Here is a 24,741-nt window from a genome sequence, read left to right on the forward strand (position 1 = left end):
GCAGTTATAAGATATGACTTTAATTGGGTGCTATTAAATATATACATATTTGGGAGTTATGTATCTGAATCCTTGAGAATAGGAGAGCTTTCAGAGAATAGGTATCTCTAATGTGTGACGAGCTGGATTGGGGATTCGGGGACTATATTTTTCCTATCTGGATTCACTCTCATCTTTATACTTAAATTACTATTCAGACCATTTGTTTGTTTGTTTTCAATTTATTTATTAGTTTTCAACATTTACTTTTATAATATCTTGATTTCCTTTTTTTTTTTTTTTTTTTGCCCCTCTCTTCCCCATTCCCCAAGATGACAATCAATATGATATAGATTGTGCATGTACAATCACATTAGTCGTGTTGTGAGAGAAGCAGAACCAAAGGGAAAAAATCATGAGAAAGAAAAAAACAACAAAAAAGTAAAAATAGTGTACTTCATTCTGCATTCAGACTCCATAGTTCTTTTCTCTGGATGTGGATAGCATTTTCTATCATGTGTCTTTTGGAATTGTCTTTGATCATTTTATTGCCGAGAAAAGCAAAATTTGTCAAAAAGTTCACCATTGCACAATGTTGCTGTTAGTTTGTATAGTGTTTTTTGATTCTGCATATTTCACTTAATATCAGTTCATATAAGTCCAGGTTTTCTGAAATCCATCTGCTCATCATTTCTTTTTTCTTTTCTTCTTTTTTTTTTAAATATATTTTATTTTATTTTATAATAACTTTATATTGACAGAATCCATGCCAGGGTAATTTTTTTTACATTATCCCTTGCACTCACTTCTGTTCCGATTTTTCCCCTCCCTCCTTCCACCCCTTCCCCTAGATAGCAAGCAGTCCTATATATGTTAGATATGTTGCAGTATATCCTAGATACCATATATGTTTGCAGAACCGAACAGTTCTCTTGTTGCACAGGGAGAATTGGATTCAGAAGGTAAAAATAACCCGGGAAGAAAAACAAAAATGCAAATAGTTCACTTTCATTTCCCAGTGTTCTTTCTTTGGATGTAGCTGCTTCTGTCCATCATTTATCAATTGAAACTGAGTTAGGTCTCTTTGTCAAAGAAATCCACTTCCATCAGAATACATCCTCATACAATATCGTTGTTGAAGTGTATAATGATCTCCTAGTTCTGCTCATTTCACTTCTGTTCATCATTTCTTATAGAACAATAGTATTCCATTACATTCATATACCACAATTTGTTCAACTGGTCCTGAATTGATGGACATCCCTTCAATTTCCAATTCTTTGCCAATATAGAGAGAACTGCTATAAATATTTTTGTACATGTGAGTCCTTGTCCTTCTTTTATGATCTCTTTGGAATATAGACCTACTAGTGGTATTGCTCCATGAGAGGATATGGACAGTTTTATAGCCTTTTGGGTTTAGTTCCACATTGCTCTTCAGAGTGGTTAGATTAATTTACAATTCCACCAATTAAGCATTAGTGTCCCAGTTTTCCTACATCCCCTCCACATTTATCATTTATCTTTTCTGTCATATTAGCCAATCTGAAGGTGTGAGATGGTACCTCAGAGTTGTTTTAATTTATATTTCTATAATCAATAATGATTTAGAGCATTTTTTTCCTATGACCATGACTGGCTTTTTGACTCAATTTTTGATCAGTTGGACTATGAAGATTATTTAAGCTATGTGCTTCAATATCCTTGAAAAATGGATTGCTTGTTACTTTTCTGTCATAATAGTGAGAATAAATTTTATTAGTAACTGAAGGAGGTAGTTTATTGTATTTTTAAGGAAAAACCATTAAAGGGAAAACACTTTTTTTACCACCTATTGATAAAATATAAGAATTAATGACTAATGGTGAATTGAAATACACTAGAATCTCATGTTCTGTTTGTTTACCTCATCATCGCTTATGGATTTAATCGTTATTTTTATATAGATGACTCCCAGATCTATTCATCTAGTTTCAGTCCCTTTCCTGGGCTTCAATATAGTTAGATTTGCTTTATTAGTAAACTAGTATGACTATTTGGTTATGACTAATAAGGCAAGCTTAGCACTTGAAGAGAGAGCATAATATGTGGCATGTAAGAAGCATTTAGCAAATAAATGCTTCTTAAATTAGATTGAAAGTGATTTTTAAAAATCTCATCCTACTTGTGATTTTAATAAAAACTAAAAATATGTCTAGTCATTCTCATGTTTAGAGTGCAAAATTTCTAATCCTGTCTTTTTTTTTCTAAGGTGAAAGAATGGCATTTGTGAAGAGTGGTTGGTTGCTTCGACAAAGTGAGTAATGGGTTTAATTTTTTTATATACTTTAATACATTCTAGAATAAATACTTCTGTTGTGAAACAGACTTTTCAAAAGAAATATAGAACTTTATATAAACAGATTCTTAACTTTTCTTGAAGAAGAATTTTCATAGTTCCCAGAGCTCATGGTATAATGAAAACAATAACAACAAACAATCCAGCGTTGGATTTGGAGTAAAAATATCTAGGTTGAATTTTAGTTCCAACACTTACCGATTATGGGCAGGTTATGTATGTCTTAAAAATCTTGTTTGACCTCTTTCCTCAGAAAACTAGTTTCATAATTTATGTGAACTGGCCCAGTTTGGATGTGGGCATTGTTTAAACTTTGTGGAGATGAAAACTATCCAATTCCGAGTTATCTGAGTATTAGACATAGTGACAAAAACTTAATCTGTAAATTCCATAAAGGACTGGGACCAGATATTATCTAAAGTCTTATCTCTTTCCTGGCGTTTTAGTAGAAGGCTTTCCACCTAGTAGACAATTAATTTTTGTTGAATTGAACAATGAGTTCAGTGAATTTATCCAAAAACACAACCTTTATTCTGTTCTAAAACTTAGTCCTCACAGAATCTTATTGAACAAATCTGATTTTTCACTTAAACTGTCTTTCAAGACAGTCTTAGCTGTATTTTTCATGTTTTCACTACTTCTCTCTTGGCTTATAGTTCGAAATAAAATGCATCTCTACTAGTACATTGCCTAGCCATTACTAGGGTTAAGAGATAGGGGACTGCCTTGCTATTCGTGAGTTTATTCATTTGCTATTAGCTGCTTTATTTGGTTTAAGTTCATCATCTTGGAGATTACTTCCCCTTTAGTTTTCACATCTCATTTGTATCGTTAGGTCCCAAATCACTGCAGTCTCTTTAATTTGCCATCAGCTATTCTGCTTGGTGTACACTCCATCATCATTGTCACAATACCATGATATTCTGGAGTTGAAGCTATAAAGGAGGGAGAGCTTTCAGCTTTCTTTTGTATATTGTCTTCCTCTGTTAGATTTTAAGCTCCCTGAAGGTAGAAACTATTTAAGAATTAGTATCCTCCATGCTTAGGTCAGTGCCTGACACAGGAACCTAAGGAATATTTTATTATATTCATCCACAAAACTGCATGTAACAACAAATGCTATTTTTCAGAGAGTTAAAATCAGATTCTGAATTCAGCTAAAGCATTAATTGGATTAGCATGGGTTGCTTAAATTTGAAGTACCTGTAAATGGGACAAGACCAGATAATGCTTGTTTAAGGTCTTTTTTAACTTTGTGATACTTTGAACATAGTATAGAATACAACTCTTAGAATATCTACCTTCTTTTTACTTAATGAAGCAGCATCTCCCTTATGAATGTTTTCCACTACTTTGTTTTGTGATGGAAAGAACACCTTACTTTTTTTCCCTTTTTTAACACCTGACTTTCTAACACCAATTATCTTTTCTGTAAAATGAGAGGGTCAGACTAATTGAACTTTAAGATTACTTCAAATACTAAATTATATGATCAGACAACCCTATTCTTATTTACATTAAATCTAAAGCCATATGATGTTACACATCATAGTAGTTAGCAATATTAGGCAATTTACGTAGGGCTTTAGGTTTTCAGAGGACTCTCCTGTGACAGAGACAAGATAAGTAATTTAGAATGCACAACAAAGTGGATAGAGCACAATTGAAGTTCCTGCTCATAATCACAGAACTCATCAGTCACAACTTGAACCCAAGACTTCTAGTTCCAGGTTGAGTGCTGCTCCCCATTTCCAAGATGTGTCTTAATAAGGTAATCAGCAAGTATGTAGAAATGTTTGAAAAAGGGAAAAGGGGGAAATGCTATTTCTGGAACAGATATCATAAGAGATCTTTTGAGGACTAAGAGACCTAAAATTTAATCTTTTAAGAGGGCTGAGCCAACATATTGTAATCACCATGAGCAGTTGAGTATAGGGAATTAAATGGGAGATAGGCTTCTTTAGCTCAATTGATATGTAATATTCTTTTTTTTTTTTTTAAATAACTTTTTATTGACAGAACTCATGCCAGGGTAATTTTTTACAACATTATCCCTTGCACTCACTTCTGTTCCGATTTTCCCCCTCACTCCCTCTACCCTCTCCTCCAGATGGCAAGCAGTCCTATACATGTTAAATAAGTTACAGTATATCCTAGATACAATATATGTGTGCAGAACCAAACAGTTCTCTTGTTACAGAGGGAGAACTGGATTCAGAAAGTATAAATAACCCGGGAAGAAAAACAAAAATGCAAGCAGTTTATATTCATTTCCCAGTGTTCTTTCTTTGGGTGTAGCTGCTTCTGTCCATCCTTGATCAATTGAAACTGAGTTAGATCTCCTTGTTGAAGAAATCCATTTCCCTCAGAATGCATCCTCATACAGTATCGTTGTTGAGGTATATAATGATCTCCTGGTTCTGCTCATTTCACTTAGCATCAGTTCATGTAAGTCTCGCCAGTCCTCTCTGTATTCATCCTGCTGGTCATTTCTTACAGAACAATAATATTCCATAACATTCATTTACTCAACCATTCTTCAATTGATGGGCATCCATTCATTTTCCAGCTTCTAGCCACTACAAACAGGGCTGCCCCAAACATTTTGGCTTCTTTAGTATCTCTTTGGGGTATAAGCCCAGTAGAAACATTGCTGGATCAAAGGGTATGCACAGTTTGATAACTTTTTGAGCATAGTTCCAAATTGCTCTCCAGAATGGCTGGATATGTTGGATGTGTTCATAATTCCACCAACAATGTATCAGTGACATGTAATATTCTGTGCTTAACTTTTAATTGTACAGTGAATGGAAGTATTTTAGTGTGCATTATATGTAAAGTAGTGTATAGGACATTGCCATAACTGAAAATTTTTATTTTACTGTGTACTATTTTATTTTATTTTTTGATTGCCTAGTGAAAGTACCCTTGTAGCCTTCCCCGAAGAGCCAAGTAGGGTAATTTCTTTTGTTTATATTATTATATTGTTAAATCAGAGAATAAGCGGATGTAGCTTTGAATCTGAATAACACTTATTATTTCATTCAGGCACAATTTTGAAGCGGTGGAAAAAAAACTGGTTTGATCTGTGGTCAGATGGCCACCTAATCTATTATGATGACCAGACCAGGCAGAATGTAGAAGATAAGATTCACATGCTGGTGGACTGCATCAACATTCGAATGGGAAATGAATGCCGGGGTAATAGAATTTTGCTTCATACAAATTAAGTTCTTTCCTTCTATTTCCTTTACTTGACTAGTCTAGGAGACATTTCTGTATTTACTTTTACCATTTTGTACTTTGTTAATGGATTGAAATAAAACTCTTTATCTGAGTCCTATTGGAAATCCTGATATTTAATCTTGGGATTCCATGTAATAGGAGCTTCTCAATAGGCAATGTATGGTATAAGTTGAATTTCTGCTAGATATATTTATTATGTTTGGATTTGTGAAGGGTCTCCCTGAACTTTGTAATAGTAAGTATAAGTTGATCACTTTGTTATGTGTTCAAAGTTTAGTGTTGTGTATTTTATCCAGTTTTTGATGGTTAACTATAATGAGGTAAAAAAAAAAAACAAACCCACCACTACCACATGTTCTTTTTTTTTTTTTTTTTTTTGGATGTTAAGTCTTTTTTTTTTTTTTTTAATTTTAAATTTTTATTTAATAATTACTTTATATTGACAGAATCCATGCCAGGGTAATTTTTTTTACAACATTATCCCTTGCACTCATTTCTGTTCCGATTTTTCCCCTCCCTCCCTCCACCCCCTCCCCTAGATGGCAAGCAGTCCTATATATGTTGGATATGTTGCAGTATATCCTAGATACAATATATGTTTGCAGAACCGAACAGTTCTCTTGTTGCACAGGGAGAATTGGATTCAGGAGGTATAAATAACCCGGGAAGAAAAACAAGAATGTAGATAGTTCACATTCGCTTCCCAGTGTTCTTTCTTTGGATGTAGCTGCTTCTGTCCGTCATTTATCCATTGAAACTCAGGTCTCTTTGTCAAAGAAATCCACTTCCATCAAAATATGTCCTCATACAATATCGTTGTTGAAGTGTATAATGATCTCCTAGTTCTGCTCATTTCACTTAGCATCAGTTCATGTAAGTCTCGCCAGTCCTCTCTGTATTCATCCTGCTGGTCATTTCTTACAGAACAATAATATTCCATAACATTCGTATACCACAATTTACCCAGCCATTCTCCAGTTGATGGGCATCCATTCATTTTCCAGTTTCTAGCCACTACAAATAGGGCTGCTATAAACATTTTGGCACATACAGGTCCCTTTCCCTTCTTTAGTATTTCTTTGGGATATAAGCCCAATAGAAACACTGCTGGGTCAAAGGGTATGCACAATTTGATAACTTTTTGGGCATAATTCCAGATTGCTCTCCAGAATGGTTGGATTCGTTCACAACTCCACCAACAATGCATCAGTGTCCCAGTTTTCCCACATCCCCTCCAACATTCATCATTATTTTTTCCTGCTTGTTTCAATATGCTTCCTAAGATAGTTTTAAAATAAATTATTTCAGAATTTTGAAACTTTATATTTTACTCATATATTTTTCATTACTAGCTAATGAGCTATGAATAATGAGAATGATTATCATTTATATAGTGCTTTAAGGTTTACAAAAATACTATGTATAGTTTGCCTTATAGAAAAAAAGGTCTAAACAAATCTGTCCCAAATCTCAAAAAATACAAGCTGAGAAAATTAAATGTTTGAACTCTTAAGGAAAAGTAATTATAAACCCCAAAAGGGCAGAAAGCAGCTTCTGTGATAGCTTAATTTAATTTCTTAACAGTGCTTAGTACATAACAAAGTGCTTAGTTTTCATTAAAACATGATGACTGATGTGTGATCCCCAATAAGTAGATAGTACAAGAAGTAATAGCCTCATTTCACACATGAAAAACTGAAACTGAGAGAGAGGAAATGATCTGCTCATGATCATATAGCCCTACATGCTAGAGGAAGACCTTGGAACCTGGGTTTCCTGACATTCAAATCTAATATTTTTTACACTATACTATGTAACATTTTATATAGCATCATTGAGTCTTAGAAATTGAAGAAATATTTAAACTAATTTTATTCTTTTACCCAATACCCTAGATTTTTATTTACAGTATTGGTATTTATGTCAATTTGCCATTCTGTCTTCCGCCATCCATGTTTGGATTATAACTTTATGAACCTACAAGTAACTGCTATTTAAAATCTGATATGTTTATAGGAACAGATATGTTGAATTAATTAGAAAGGATCTCAGATTATCTAGTCCAGGTCTCTTTCTTATTTGACAAATAATGGGATAGGCTTAAGAAACTTAAGAGCCCATGGTTTATAGGTCTTGTCAGAGATGGAATTTGAACTCAAGTTCTATTTCTGTTGTATTTCATGGTCTGGATTCTCATTCTTATTAAAGCAGTTTATCCTCTTCTTTCATACTTGCTGCTAGATTAGATAAAAGTTCATTTAGCTAATTTTATATAATACCTTGAATTTGGATACAGAAAGCCAGTATGTAGTCTATACCATCCCTTTGTATGGAAATAGCATTCCTTAGAAAAGTATTGAAATTGCCAATTTTATTTCCCTGAAGGAAATTGAATGAGAATGACATTTTTAACTTCTGTTTGTTTGATTATGGAAATAGAAAAGACTTGTTCACTTTACATATATTTTAGTGCTTAACTATATTTTTAACCCTGGTTGCTTTCAATGTAAGCATAGTGTTATTTTTCTCTTGTATACACTTCGAGGCAACTTTGGTAATGAAGTGTGTTTTTGTTTTTGTTTTTTAAATGGGATATTACCTTTATTGATTTATGCACTGACTGAGTGGTTGCCTCTTAGTGGTTCCCTTTTGAAGACGTCTTCATAATTGCTGAAAAAGGAACTTTTCTTTAATGTCATTTCTGCCTTAAATCTCTTAGAAAACACATTATTTATTTTATTCAGGCTTATTCTCTGATTTGAGAGGATGTGTTTAATATGTGATTTATTATTCTGTAGCATATGTTTTTTGTTTTACTTAGTGTCTCATTCTTTTAAGCTCTTTCTAATCTTTTCCATAGATTTTCATCCACCTGAAGGCAAGCCAAGAGACCGTATACTGCAGATTGTTTGCCGAGATGGAAAAACTATCAATCTTTGTGCTGAAAGTGAAGATGATTGCTTGTAAGTGTTGTTCTCTTTTGCATGTCTGAATTGAAAGAATATTTTCTGATTTTCAATTAAAGTTTTATATTGTTGAGTGGGTGGAATTGGGGAGAGTGGGAGGAGTATTTCCCTTCAGGCTGTAGAGTAAATGACTCTAAGAGAATAGATGAAGGAAACTTTAATAGTTCTCTAATTATTATGATTCTGTTTTCTGATTCTCCTGAGCTTCCTTGGTAATGTTGCTTTGAAATGAGAATAACTTCACTTAGCAGCTGTACAATTGCTTTATATTTTCTTCTTCAGTTTGGTGAATATTTTATCTTGAATCCAAATTAATTAGCCGGTTGAGTTAAATGTTCTTAAATTCTGCTTGTTGTTTTTTGGTTATTTCCATATTTCTCTTTTTAAGAAAAAAAAACCATGGAAACCCTGTGATCTTTTTGAAAATATGAATAGAGTATTAGCATTTATATTATTTAGTCTTTTGCTACTTAGCTTCCTTCTTCCAGTTTGAAAGAAGTACAGTTCTTCCATTTATTGAGTTATACAATCTTGAGAGTCCTCCTCCTTCCCTCACATGTAGCCACTGTCCTCGTTCATGCCTTCATCCCTGGCCAAATGCTTCAGCCTTCTAAGTGAACTGCTTGCTTTAGGTCTTTCCCAGCTCTCATCCATTCTCCTTAACAACTACCTAAGTGCTGTTAATGAAGCACACCTCTGACTGGGTCTTAAAATCCTGGTACATCCTGTTTTCTTCAAAATAAAATAGACATTCTTCTAGTTCACTTTATCTTAAGTTTAATTGTTTGACCATGTTTGTTTTCCTTAACTGGATACAAGCTCTTTGAAGGCAGAAATGGTTTCAATTTTGTTTGTATAGATCTAATTCCTATTATATAGAATAATAATATGTTTGTTGCTTGATTGTTTCTTTGGTCATTTCTCTGTTCATCTGGAGGTATATTTTTATCTATTCCATTGTTATAGGTTGATTCCGGCTTCCGTAGACTGATATACCACATCTGAGGTTATTGTATTATATTGTATCTGAAATTATACTCTTGCCCTTCATGGGACAATTTCACATGATCAAAATGTATTGTTTTATATCAGAATATCTTTATTGCATATCCTTTCACTCTCAACACAAAAATTTTACAATGTTTATTGACTTTTCTTTGAATTTATTTTGGATTTCAGTTATTGCAAGTCTTGAGTTATTATAATGTAAACATGGAATTTCTAAGGGCATAGTCTTGTCAGTGTGTTGGTTTGAGAAGTGGATGGAAAAACTTTCTGGCAGGCTTTAAAAGGTGATCAATATAGTTTAGTTTTATGATGCTGGAATTTATACTAAAACAGCACAGTTGAATAGAATGATTATGTTTAGTTTAAAAATCTACCATCTAAAAATGACACTTGATGCATGGTCAGCAAAAGCCTGTGCTTTGCACTGCCTATTTGCAGTATATCTGGTGAAAATAAGGAATATGAAATGTGAAACTGACTGGTAGTGAATTTGAACTCACATTCAAAGATTCACAGTATGCCAAAGATATAAGGGAACCTTAAGACCATCCAGTCTAATTCATATCTGAAGAGAAATTCTTTTTATATATCTTATCTGACAAATGATTTATCCAATTCATCCTTTACTTGTAAGATCTTCATATATATAATTCATATAATTAGGATAATTATCATCCAAAGAATTCTGTTCTATTTTTGAATTTTTTCTAAAGATTTTCTTTTTTTAAGCTTAAACTTGTGCCCCATTTGTCCCATATCCTTTAAATTAAATATATTTTTTTTCAATTGGCAAAAATCTACCTTCTCATACCCCTCTACTCCCTCTACCGCCATACCCTCAAATTGAGAAAAACAAAACTCCTATTATAAACATGTATAGTCAAAACAAAAGAATTTTCTATTTTGGCTACTTGTAAATATTTATCTGTTTCTTTATCTAATTATCTATCATTCTTCACTCCTAAGTTACTTCTTTATCAGGAATTGGGTTAAGTAGGTTTCATCATTATTCTGCTAGACTCATGGTTGGTTATTACACAGATCAGAGGTCTTTATCTTTGCAGAATTGTTGTCATTGTATTAACTGTTCTTGTGGTTCTGTTCACTTTACTCTGTTATCAATTCATACAAGTCTTTCCAGGTTTCTCTGAAACTATTTCCTTCATTATTTTGTATTGTCTGAAATTCCCATTTTTTTTAACCTTAAAAGGAACTATAAATATTTATGTACATATGTAGAATTTATTTTCCTACGACTGATCTCTCCCTTGCTCTACCTTCTTAATAATCCTCCCTTTTCCCCTTTTCCTCATTTCTCTATTGAGTATGAAGTATGAAGAACTAACGAGGTTAAATCTATAAAGTGGACATCTATAAGAGATTTTAATTGTTAGGCAACACTTTGAATAGATAAGTATGACTTACCCGTAAGTAAAAAGTAAAATCTTTTTTCTGCCTCCAGGGCCTGGAAATTTGCACTTCAGGATGCCAGGACAAATACTGTAAGTTTTCAGGTTTGGTATATACATCAAACCTTTTATGGTCAGACAGACTTTGTCATTATTAAATATATGTGATTGGTTAAATGACCTAACTGCACCCAAGGTGGGGAAGTTTGACAAGGGAAATGAGAATGGTACTATGGGCTACTACTTCATTGTATCTCCCATATTGTTTTACTTGGCTGCATGATTAGATAGATGAAAACAGTGAAAGTGAATTACACATTGAGAGGAAGCTAACTAAACTGTGGCTACTACCAGGTAGTTTGGTTTCACTTTATACTGTGGGTCATAGGACATTATAAATTTTTTACACAGTATAATAAGCAGCCTTTTGGATTACACTTTGTTTTGGTCTGAAGTACAAAACATGCTAGCAAGATAACATGTATTCAGGTTTTCATGTATGCATCTTGAAATTCTGAAATAGCAATATGGTCTTTAAGGTATATATAATTGATATGATATATTAGTATATCAAAATCTCTTATTTTTAATCATTATTTTTAAACAAATGGTTTCATTCCTGGATTTCATAGCCTAAAAATTAAGTCACATGGTATGTGAAACCTTGGTTTGTCAGATAAAATAAAATATGAAATATACACATAGGAATAAACATTGTAAAAGCTGAAGTAAAGAAAATTTTTAGAAATTGTTTTTCTGATTTGTTCTCTTGTAAGTTTGTGAGCAACACGCTCAGACCTTTTTCCATTGGACTGGATTAGTATTATTTCTGTAGTAAGTGCTAAGAGTCTACTATGGTTCATTTTTATGTAATTTGTAAGTGAATGTGGTATGTATGTGTGTGTACATATATGTGTACCAAAATGAAATCAAGATGGGGAAAGTCCATGTATTTTTTTTTAAACTAGGGAGCAGTCAAATGTAGTATACTTAAAAAGGCATGTTGCTGTTATAAACTACAGTATCTATATCCCTGTAATATCTCTGTATATCTCTGGAACAAAATGCCTTAAGGAGTGCTAAGCTTTTTTAGATTTCAGCTTTTGTCAGTGGCAAATTTTGACAACAAAAAATATGATTATTTCATAAAAGGCTTTTAAAAATAGTTTTATAAACTTTTCATTTTGGGGGAATCTTTTTTGAAGGTTTTTGGCCTTAATCTTTATTCAAATGAACATGATACTATTCTAGATGATTCCATAAAGATTTATAGATGTTACTAGTCAGTTTCTTTCATATCACAAGTTTGATTCTTTTTATTTTTGCCTTCTGGTTATTTCATTGAGCCTATTTACGTTTCCTACTTATGAATGAGTCAGATTTTCATTTTATATGTCCAAGATAACAAAATATGTACATAGTGCACTTTAAACTAGTTTTTCATACTCTCAAAATAATTTTTTTTTATCCTTTCCTATTATCTAGGCCTATGTTGGCTCGGAAGTAATGTATGATGAGACTGCTGTTGCTTCATCTCCACCTCCTTATACAGCTTATGCCACTCCATCTCCTGAGGTATGGAAGGAAGTTTAAGAGAATAAGTAGAGTCCTAATTAAGGAAGGATTTTCCTTTTGAATACATCATCACAGAACCTAGTATTGAACCAAGACTTGAATAACTGGATTATTCAAATTTAGATAACTTAGAAGTTGCTTTGTGCACTGGAAGGCTGCCTAGCAGTTTATAATGTTTGTTTTTTTCTTCTTTTTTGACCACATTTAGGAAACTGTTTATTAAAGTATGGAGTTGTTATGATATTTGTCAGTGGAAGTATCGCTCAAGTGGATAAAATCATGCATTTTCTAAAAGTTTTGCATGGTATTCATATGGCTGATAGTCTTAATTAGTTTAATTCAATAAGCATTTATCTTTGTCTAGTGGGTGCCAGGCACTGTGTCAAATATATGCAAAAATATTACACAATGGAAAAATAATTTGAAGGAGCACTAGAAACTAGGGGGGGGGTCATGATGGATTTTGGGAGAAGCTAGTGTTTGAGTTGAGCCTTGAAGACAGCTAAGGATTCCAAGAGGTAGATTAGGAGAAAGGACATTACATACCTGTAGGATAGTCTGTCCAAAGACAAAGCATGGAGATGAAAAGTTATTTATAGGGAATGTCAAAAGACTAGATGGGCTAGAACATAGAGTACATGAAGGGGGCCATTTGAAATCAATCTTGTGTACAAATTGGAATTTTTAAGGAAATGTTTTAAAAGCTGAATGCCTCGTGAATTCAAGTAATGTCATTCTGTGTTTGTATAAATATATATTGACTTTACCACATGTAAGTCAATGTAGTATATAGTAGGCTTAAAAAATTGATTTTTAACCTATAGTTCTTTTATAAATCAAAGTTCTTGTACTGCTCTTATTAGCAGCTATAGCCTTTTAAGGTAGATTCTGCTTTAGCAATTTAGCCATTATTGGTCCATGAGCAACTGATTTAATAATAGGTTAAGCAAAAGTAGAACTACTGAGAATAGTAATAATAATAATAATGATAAAGTTAATTTGAGTAAAGGAAACCTGTATTTCCTATTCCTTTCTCTATACTGAACAGCCCATAGTGGCTATTGCTTGTGATGATATGTTTTAACCCCCTTAAAATATTAAATTTTAGGTCTCTTAACTCTAAAGAGATCTCTTATGACATTTGTCCCAGAAACAGGTAGGCCTCAAGTCTAGATATTCAATAGGTAAGTTTTGTACAGGACATGGGACACAAATAGGTGCTTAATAAATGTTTATTGATTGGCTTAAGAATTAAAAATGACTTAAGAGGTCATCTATTCTAAACCCCTCCATTTATAGATTAAGAAATTGAGGCCAGGATATATTAAATAATTTGCAATGTCAGGTAGCTAGTTTAACAGGGTTAGCATCAGTACCTAAGCTAAGCTCTCCATACCAGTTCCAGAATTCTTTCCTCTCTGTCATACGTACTTTCAAATTTTAAAGTAAAAAATCAGTTTAAGGATAATAATTTGAATGATTTTGTTCAGTTTTTTAATAAATGCTTTTTAAAAGTAAAAACTTTTTTACACTGCATTTCATTGTGCATGTTTATATTAACTGTTAAAATTTTGATAACTATAACTTAGGAGAGGGAATCTTAATATATTTTCTTGAGTTTCAGAAAACATGTTATAAATCTTATCATATGCCTAATATTCCACTGAAACAGGTATTTGGCTATGGTCAGTATAATGGAATGTATCCTCCAGGAACTCAAGTTATTTATGCTGCTAATGGGCAGGCTTATGCAGTACCATACCAGTATCCATATCCAGGTAATTAATAGCAATGTTATTGTCTCGTTAATTTGTGTGTGTGTGTGTGTGTGTGTGTGTGTGTGTGTGTGTACACATATATATGTATGCATATGTATGTATGTATTGCTCTCTTCATTTGGAATATTTTGGAATATTCAATTTTTTGGATATGTTGGAATATTATTCAGTTTTTTGTTTTTATCTAAGTATGATCTTCAAGTCAAACATCTAATTTCATATTTTCCAATTGCTTTGAAATGGTGAAATAAGTGTAAAGATTATATAAGTTGAATCCCAACTTATTGGGGGAGAAATAAGGGAGAAATCATAATTAATGAAGTATGTTAATATGTAAAATTATGCCAAGACAAAAATGAAATGCCTTCATTCATGCTTTCAAGGTGCTTATCTTCTATTGGAATACATAGTACTTAGGTAAATAAAGATATATTTGAGGAGGATCAGGAAAGGCTTTGCATAGGAGTTAGCAACAGAACTGACCTTTGAAGGAAACTAAGAATTTTTTGTATTAAAAAAAAATTATTTTTTGCTTTGCATCATTTTTGTTCCCAAAGATTCCTCTCTCTCCTTAGAGTTACCAGACCTTGTAATACAAAAATTAAAAAAAAGATAATTTAGCAAAACTCACCAACAGCTATTAAATTTGACAGTATATCTATTTCCCTTCTCTTCTCACCTGTCTCCCCTCGCCCCCCCTCACCTTTGTAGGAAATGATAAGAATTCTAAAAGATGGAACTGAAAATCTAATGCATGGCATGCATGAGGGCAGCCTGTGGGAAGATGTGGTAATGAGAATATCGAATTTAGGGATACCTAGGAGATCAGTTTTGCTTTAATGTTAAATGCAACTTTGGAGAATAATATGAAATAAATGAATAAAAGTAGATTGAGCTCCAATTTTGCAAGGCCTTAAATGACAAGTTAAAGGATTTATAGGGGATTGCTGAAGATTTTTGAGCAAAAAAGTGACATCAGATTTGTGCTTTAGGGAGATTATTTTGGCAGTCATGTGTAGGATGGATTGAAGAAGATAAAACCTAGAAACAGGAAGATCATTTAAGAAGTTAATTAAGTATAATTTTTTATAATATGGGTCCATTCAGAAGAATAAAATTCTTGGCGGGGAGGTTGGGGATAACATTTTGCTGAATTGGATTCAAAATGAATGTTCTTTATTGAAATTGATTGTAAATGTTCATCCTATTAATCTTGATTAATAATGTGATTTTATGTGTTTCATTTTTGAAAATAATTTCACATAGGTAATACTGCCAAAATAGTATTTGTACAGTGAGATGGATTTTGAAATATGGAAATTTCTTTTGCCTTTGTATCAAGGTCCAGAAAATTTTGCTGGAACTGTAGTTTGAGTTCAAAAAATATTCTTATCTGTTAGACCTTTATGTGGGAATGGACCTCTCAATTCTTATTTTTAACTTTTGACAGCCTAAAAAGTATATAAAGTATCTTGATATTCCTTGTGATTCAAGTAATGTTAGTTGTCCTAGAATTGAATTTACCATACCATACATTTTGTATGTAAGTGCTGTTTTGCCTTGCACTTTTATGTTGAATTTATTAAGAAACATGAACACATCTTCAGTAAAAGCTAATTTCAAATCATTCAGAGAGTCTGACAATAGTGGTTGAGGATGGTTCTTCTCATTCAGAAAAAATTTCAATCTTTACCCTGAGCTCTCTTCCTTTCCCCCTCCAAAAAACCCCCCAAAACAACTCTACTACTTTTTTTTTTCTTTTTATTCTCTCATTTTTTAATATGATGGGTGTGCGCTGATAATTAAATAATAGAAAAAGATTTGAATACAACAATATACATAGCACCCAAAATGTTGTCGTTATAATTTATGTCACTGTGCTTTGTAGTACACTGAGCAACAATGATAGTGTCACATACTGTTTCTATCATAGGTAGTCGACTTTGCTGCTGTGGGAAAGCACATATGAATAGTATTAGAGTTGGCACCAAAGCCCATGCCACTTAATTTCCAGTACCCTGCCTCTTTTATACTCAACATTACATATAAATACAAGTATTGAGTATGAAATATCTTAGAAGATAGTAGATGAGTAAGTGCTAAATGTATAATACTAATAAGTAGTATAAGATTTCAAAAGAAGACATTGCTACTGGCTAACATGTTAAGGAAGACTTCATGAAAGTGGTAGCTTGTGAGCTGGGCTTTAGCAGTTCGTAAGATTTGGCATAGTAGTGGGAAGGTCAGTTAGTTCAGGCTTGAGTTAAGCTATGAAGGTGAGAATGTTAGTAACATTTTGTGAGAATGATGACTAAAATGAATGACTTTAGAAAAAGAATTCAAGGTTAAATGTAGTATAATCATGGCTTTATCTTTTAGTAATGGGAATCCACTGAAAGTTTTTGAAAAACGAAGATTAATCAGTGGTATGTAGTAGAGACTGTAGGCAAAGAGATCATTCATGATAATGATCTTTCATTCCCATTACAATCCTTTTACCTTTTGCTTCATTAATAACTTTAATACTGTAAACAGTAATAGTATAGATTGTATAATATTTAGTTTAAAAATTTTTTTAGGAAAAATGTATACTTGCTGCTCTTAGATATATATAGTAAATGATTTCTATATAGTCGATGAAAACAAAAGCAAGTATACAGAAAGATTTAATTCTAACTTAAAACCTAATTTGTATGATTGAAAGTTTCTTTTTTAAAGTTCATAACTGCTCTATTTAAGCATGATTCTTAGGTAATAATGGTTTAAAGTTTAATGAGTTTGTCCTCTTTCTGTTATACTGCCAGTGAACTAATTAACTTTCTAACCACTCTTTCATCTTTGGAATTTCTATGGAATCTTGGATTTTCCACAATTCGGCTCATTTCTCAGTTATCCATTTGTTATCCTGATGGATTTGTACTTTGCTGTAGGAGAAAATAGAAGCTGAAGTGTTGGAGATACATTAAGGCATATTAGAAAATTTGCAAAGGAACAACTAGTTCTGGGTTCTAATTTTAGCTCTGACATTTACTGCCAGTGTGATTTTTAGATAACATAATTAACCTCTTTGGGCCACCGTTTGCAGTAAAAATAAGGGGGTTAGTCTGATCTTTGAGTTCCCTTCCAATTCTGAATCTCTGAGACTTTGCAATTTTTTATTTTAGTGGGGTGATAGTTATTAGTAGGGAATTTATGTGACTTGAGCAGATAAGTTTGATTTTCAGTTAGCATGAGTTTGAAAGTGGATGGGGTCAAGTATTGGAACTAGAAGATGTTAGTAAGCCTTTTCTAAATTCAGTTTTATTTTATTTTCAGTTCTGTTGTCTCCCCCCTCTTCCTTTTCTTCTAACAATTGAGATTACAAAAAAAAAAAAAAAAAACCCATTATAATAGGTATAAGGAAATCAAATTTCTGTATTTGTCATGCTCTCTTTCCCTTCCAAAAAGAAAAGAAAAAATATACTCTGAGCTGTACTCTGATGAGTCAGTCCATCAGTTGTGTGTCTGGAAGCTGATAAGAGTATTTCATCATGAATCCTGTGGAATTGTGGTTCTCTGTTGTTGATTAGAGTATAGTTAATTATCTTCACATTATTACTGTTAACTTTTAAAATTATTTTTATGGATCTGTTTACTTCACTTTGCATTTGTTCATATATGTTTTTCTACTTTTTGGAAGCCAAATAATAGTAGAAAAATGGTGGGATACCAAAAAAGAGCTGTCCACATTCGATTCCACACTGGAAAGTTAAGACTTTCCTTGTATAACTTTGTTTACAAGAATATAGGTTGTAGCTCAAAAATTCAAGTAGAAAATGGCTTGTATCTGTTTGAAGAAAAGTTAACTTTATTTGGTTGATTTTTAAAGGAAATATGTTGTACTGGTCTCTCAAACTCTGAGGAAAAAGTCTTTTGACCTAAGTATTAGATATAAAATAAAACTGTTCTTCCCCTGTCTTGTACTTTCTTTAACAATTAGGTTTTATTGATACTTTTGTTATTTTATATTGGCCATTTCTGTATATCTTCTCCTAAAATATATATACTTCTCTTATCTACAATAAAGGAAAATAGTCAAGCCAAACTAATTAGCATAGCAGCTGTTTCTGACAATATAATGTAACATTATGTTGTATATCTTTTCTAGGACCTTATGGACAGCAGCCTGCCAACCATGTCATCATCAGGGAGCGCTACCGGGACAATGATGGGGACCTGGCTCTGGGCATGCTGGCTGGAGCAGCCACTGGCATGGCCTTGGGATCTTTGTTCTGGGTCTTCTAAGTTTCTTTATATCTTTGTATTTGTAACCTCCAAAACCTGTATGTATTTTCTGTGTGTGATAATATATTTTGCAAAGTATTCCTGTTTTATTGTAAAGATTTTTAATGACAGTTACAATAGTACTTTAAAAATAGTGACATCTTAATTATAATTAGTATAAATTTCACAAGGCAGGATAGTAAGTGTGCTCTTCAGTTGAAATATAAAGGGGATATTTGATCATTTCAAGTTCTTTTATGGAACTTTGTTGTATAAGAAGGACTTATGAGCTCATTCATATTGAAGAACATTATTGTTGCAGTGTTAAATGCAGAACATAAGAGACATAGTTTTGTCATCTGTATTAGAAGTATGCTGCTCATATAATGACCCCTGAATAGATAATTATTTCTGGCAGGGAAAAACCCAATTAATCCAACTGCTAATTCTCAATTTAAGAATTAACCAGTGAACAGCCTGGGTATTGCTGTTTGGCATGCCAGGCTGGTAAACTATGCACGATAAAGCAATATAGACTTTTTGCACTACATACTCCAAAGAATAGTCCCCAAAGCAGTGGTGACATTTCATATACCTCTGTGGTTGGCTCTGTCATTATCAAGTGGTGCTCTACTGGTGGACTATTTTCTGTATTTTGAGTAGATTTATTGAATCCTAGGGATAGGAATTGGTAAGATTCTTGTAAAGAGCTCCCAGTCAGGACAAACTTGTAAACAGGACTAGAAACCTGCAATTCTCTGACATAGTTAAACCATAGAGATTTATAAACTCAATTCAGAAGCTGAGGTGATAGGGTTTTTGATTTTTTTGTTTCTTTGAAAGTTGGTACTATCCATGCATTTAAAAGATGACAGACGTGGCTTTTACCTTCTAAACTTCTATTTAGCATAAGAAAATATGTTCAAAGTTATTGAGTTCATTTTCTATTGTATATCTGAGTCATCCCGTCTCTTCTTACCATGTTTTGAAAAAATGAATATATTGACAGCTTATAGATAGTGCTTTTGGTTTTATTTGATTGCCCTGCTACAGAATATTCTTTTAAGGCGGAACAGACTGAACAGTAAAAGTAAGGCAAAAGAATTAAGATTAAACTCAGGATTATTAGAGTGATTATTAAGTTCTTGATCATTTTGTAGAATTTAGGTAAGGTGGAAGGAGGCTAATGAGAAGAAGAACTTAAGACAGGAGAAAATGATTATAGAAATTAGGAAAGAGTGCTTCTGAGCACATGTATCCTGTTGTAGATCTATAGATCAGTAAATAGATAGCTGATTTAGTCTTATTTCATATGATATTCCACTAAAAATTTTGTTTTTGCCAACAATCTTTTAACATACTTTGAAAATATGTGTATGCTTTAATCCCATTTTAATTTTTGTAATAAAACTCCTCATCTTCATGAATTAGATAATCCTTTTTCATGGACCATTGATAAAATCTGCTTTCCTTTACTTGAAAAACCAAAGTGTTTTATTGTCCAAATCTATACTTAGTTGAAGCTGAGAAAGCAGTAGGAGGGAAACAAACACCCAAGGAAATAAGTTGTATATTGTTAGTGAACAGTCATTCCAGAATTTGTAATAGTAAGATTGCCTCATATGTAGATTGTATGTGTTTTTCAGTTTCTTGAGTTATTTGTAGGTAGGCATTTTTGATGCTTCCTAAACTTTTTTTTATTGTAATTTACTTAAAAATCACTAGCTAATAAAGTTATATTTAAGGAGTCAGGGAAATAGGATGAGAGCCATGGTTGCAATATTAAAATAATTCAAGATTGTCTTAGGTATTTTTAAAAGGTTGTACTTTGCAAATAATGCTATTATCCATCTTTCTGAAAGATATAAAAAGTTGATGATTGCACTGTTATGACTAAGTATAGTTAAAGAAATTTAGATAGCTTTAACTATATTTGACCAAGTAGATTGGCACATTTGTTCTCATTAATTTTCTCTCATTAAAGAAATATTTATGGAATGCCGGCCACTTGCAAGACAAATGATGTGTGATTTTTTTAAATCTATATTTTAGTTTGAAATTTTCCCGTCATGGTATAGTGATGATAATTCCCTTTAAGTCTGTTTTTTTGTGATACAAATTCTGTTTTGTATTTTGGATGACTTGTATATCATTTTTCTCAACCAATTAACTAGTTCTATGTCTGATGAAACAAAAATCCATGTCAAATTGAAGGCCAAACCAGCTTTATAATGAATCTTTGGATTCTTGGCAATTTCTGTAGGCCCCCCCCCCCCCTTTTTTTTTTTGAACTGGAGATGTCTGTGTCAGCAGACAGTATATGTACATGAGTGCCATCTCACTTGACATTTGACAGTTGGGGGAAAAAAATCACATAAGGTCTGACTACAATCAATTTATTCTTTGAAATCATTGCTGTTAAGACTTTGAATTTTATGTAACAATATTAAATTAATGATTTAGACAAGGTAGTTTATGTGAATCTTCTAAAGTACTGTGAATTGAAGGGATATATTTACAATAAAACTGCTTTGAATATTGCACTGGGTTGTTAATATGATTCAAGGAAAGCACCGTGTCACTAGCTCATTGTCTGCATTATAGGGCTAAAATACCTATAAATACACACTCTAATCTCTTGGCAGTTCTCATTGTCTAGGGACCAAAGGGAGTGCAATGTTTCCCTGACTCCGTTTGGGCTTGGATTGGGATCTCCATCATCTGGTGTGGAGTCATTATTATGTTTTAGTCGGTAGGACCTTAGGCTTTAGAAGAGCCAGGTCTTTGGATGAGCTTCTCCAAAACTGTGCCTTTCATTAAGTTCCTCAGAAACGTCACAATTACTTGCATTTATGGTCACCAAATTTTAGAGGATGGTACAAGAAAGTAGCCTACCACAATCTTTTTACATATTGGAATATCCAGAAAGGTAAAGAAAATGATTTGTCTGAGATAATAATTAGCTGATGGCTGAATAGCAGTAAGAACTCAAATTTCCTAATTCCCAAGGCAGTGCATTTTTCTATAAGCTAGCTACGGCTAGGTAAAGTGGTTAGTGATTTTACCTTAAGATGAAACAAATATAGTACATTGGACAGTTTCTAAAATCTTGTCCTTATAATACCAAAATTCTAGTCATTGTTTTTGACTGATTCCCTTTCTATGTGGTGTTTTGCATAAATAATCCTAACTAAAGAAATTACCAAACTAAGGGGCTTTTTTGGTTTGTATATCTGGCAAGGTTTATTGTCTTTTATCTTCGATTTGCATTTTTTCTTTTTTTAGGAATTTAGTCCTACCTAGGTAAAAAAACAAAAAACAAAAACAAAAACAAAAAAAAACCAACTACCACCCATGTTTTATATGTGTTCTTTCTGATGGCTCTAATCAAAAGATTCCTTGGGTGGTGTCAAGATTATGGGTCAGGTATGATAGACTTGAATTGAGTAAGATAAAGGAAAAGTATTTTTGGTCTCCATGCAGCTTTTCCCTCAGAACTCAGGGGAAATGGACTAGAAGTAAAAACATGGCTTTCCCAAACTTTTTCTTAGAGAGACCACAATGTAAGTATAAGGCATCTGTTTAATTAATAAAGAATACTATGTTTTGAGATGTGCTGCAAATGATGCAAATTTCCTATCTTTATTATTTGGGACAATCTCTTCACAGCTGTTGCAGACACTGTTTAGAAAGCATTGAAATCTCTTTGCCTGAGATTTTTTTCTCTGTGATTGCCATCTTTCCTCTACCATCTTATTTCTAACTGTTATGCCTGTGAAACCTGTTGTTCTATGCGGAATGTGTTTATGTAGATAGTGAAAAATGTTAATAAAATGAGTGTTGAACTGCATATGATCTCGTCTCAGTTCTTTATATTAATGGGATATGGTATCTACTTTTTCTGATTTGGTGCTAGCATAGGTTTGATCAACAATTTGATGACTTAGGTATTTATATCTGTCTATCTCCCCACCTACCTATCTAACTGTTTTCTTTTAGTAAACTTAATATGAAAACAGATTAATCAGTCACTAGCCTGGAAGATAGAGCTCAGATCTAGAGTTCTTATACTTAGCTGTTCCCTGATTTGGTCTTACTATCTCTTGGCATCAGTCTTCCTTATGACTGGAATTCATTTCTTGCCTGTTGAAATTACTGGTATTTCTTCTTGGCTACATCACAAGTTACTAGCCATTAAAGCTATTTTTGTACATGATCTGAGAAGGCACTTTGTCAATTTTCAGCTATTTATTTAGGATGATGTCTTATACGGTTACTTGGAATTGACTTTTTACTTTACATATACACATTGACCAAAACACTAAAAATGTAAGTCCTACATTCTAGTCTCCTTTATACCATGTCATTTGTAAGCAGACTTTAAGAAAGTATAGTGAATCAACAACAAATGACATGATTTAGGACCTAGAAAATATTAAGATGTGTGTGTGTGTGTGTGTGTGTGTGTGTGTGTGTGTGTATGTGTATATACACACACACACACAGAAATTTTAGTTCTTTGAGGGGAAAAAAAAAGGTCTTTTGAAGACATTTTTGAGAGTCTGTTTTTGTTTGTTGTCAAATACAAACTCCTAGCCCCTAAACCTCTTTATAACCTGGTCCCATATTAAATTAACTTTCTAGCCTTAGTAATTATTCTCCACAGACCACGTGATTGAGCCATACTGGCTATCTTGGTTTTTTTATACTTGGAGTTCTTTCTCTTATTCTCTTTCTCCCAGTTCTTATGCACCCCCATTCCTGGAATGAATCTCCTCTTCTTTTGCTTCTACTCTTAGACTGCTTGATTTTCTTTTTAATACTCATTTGTAGTCAGTGTCTTTTATGTGTAGTAAAGACCTGTATATGTGTGTATCATCCCTATTAAAATGGAAATTAAGGCCATGGACTTTGGAAGCTAGCACAAAATAGATGCTTTATCAGTGTCCTTTTTTTTCCATGTAGGGTTCTAAAATGGATTTTTAAAAATGATCTGAGGTGTTTATTCATGTTAGATGTTTGTGGATGGAAGCAGATGACAAGTCCTTTTGAGTTTATCTTTTTTGGAGGGGCGGGGGGAGAGGATTTGACTTACAGTGCTTACTGGGCTTTGGTATCAGCTTCCTTAGGTGTACATATATAGGATATGACTGCTCAGAAAGACAATTTAAAAAATAGATGATAAGACATAACTAGTGAATGATAAGCAACGAGCAAAAGCTACCTATGGACTCATTCCGAGCCAGCTGATGCTAATAGTTTACAAAATATTGTTATGGCCTGATTTATGTTGACAGTTACATTAAAAGTGAATTGGAATTTTTATTGGTTCCATACATTACATGAACTGTTTAAAACTCTTAGTTTATTTATATATTCATAGCACATACTCATTAAAAAAATTACATATAAATTGCTAGTTTATATGCATGATGTACATATTGTGCCATAGAAATTTCTATTTTAAATAGGTGGAATAAAAAATATAAGTGTTTATCTTTTTAATTAAAATGTTTTATTTTCAAAATATATGCAAGGATAATTTTCAATATTCACCCTTGTAAAACCAAATTTTCTCCTTCCCCCATCCCCTCCCCTAGATGACAAGTAATCCAATATATGTTAAACATGTACAATTCTTCTATACGTATTTCCACAAATATGCTGCACAGGAAAAATCGGATCAAAAAGGAAAAAATGAGAAAACAAAATGCAAGCAAACAACAACCAAAAGAATGAAAATACTATGTTGTGATCCATATACAATTCCCACACTCCTCTTTCTGGGTGTAGATGGCTCTCTTCATCCTAAGACCATTGGAACTGGCCTGAATCATCTCATTGAAGAGAACCATGTCCATCAAAATCGATCATCACATAATCTTATTACCTACCATGTACAATGATCTGGTTCTGCTCATTTCACTCGGCATTAGTCTTTCCAGGTTTTTCTGATCCTCCTGATCATTTCTTACAGAACAATAATATTCCATAATATTCATATACCATAATTTATTCAGCCACTCCCCAACTGATGGTCATCCACTCAATTTCTAGTTCCTTACTATTACAAAAAAGGCTGCCACAAACATTTTTTGCACATACAGGCCCCTTTCCCTTTAAGATCTCTTTGGGATAAAAGCCCAGTAGAGACACTGCTGGATCAGAGGGTGTGCACG

The 24,741-nt window shown here is 32.9% G+C and overlaps 1 protein-coding gene across 1 annotated transcript in view; it reads left to right on the forward strand.

The window, feature by feature from the left end:
- Positions 1 to 22,412, forward strand: part of PLEKHB2 (pleckstrin homology domain containing B2) — a 41,731-nt gene extending 19,319 nt beyond the window's left edge. Inside the window, exons 2-8 of the mRNA XM_051985663.1 lie at positions 2,231 to 2,275; positions 5,366 to 5,518; positions 8,424 to 8,526; positions 11,000 to 11,039; positions 12,432 to 12,521; positions 14,194 to 14,299; positions 18,447 to 22,412. Of these exons, the coding sequence (XP_051841623.1) occupies positions 2,239 to 2,275; positions 5,366 to 5,518; positions 8,424 to 8,526; positions 11,000 to 11,039; positions 12,432 to 12,521; positions 14,194 to 14,299; positions 18,447 to 18,583 (666 nt within the window). The 5' untranslated portion in view covers positions 2,231 to 2,238 and the 3' untranslated portion in view covers positions 18,584 to 22,412. The remainder of the gene's footprint in view (positions 1 to 2,230; positions 2,276 to 5,365; positions 5,519 to 8,423; positions 8,527 to 10,999; positions 11,040 to 12,431; positions 12,522 to 14,193; positions 14,300 to 18,446) is intronic.
- The last annotated feature ends 2,329 nt before the right edge of the window (positions 22,413 to 24,741 follow it).

This window comes from Antechinus flavipes, chromosome 3, assembly GCF_016432865.1.
Source record: "Antechinus flavipes isolate AdamAnt ecotype Samford, QLD, Australia chromosome 3, AdamAnt_v2, whole genome shotgun sequence".
NCBI lineage: Eukaryota > Metazoa > Chordata > Mammalia > Dasyuromorphia > Dasyuridae > Antechinus > Antechinus flavipes.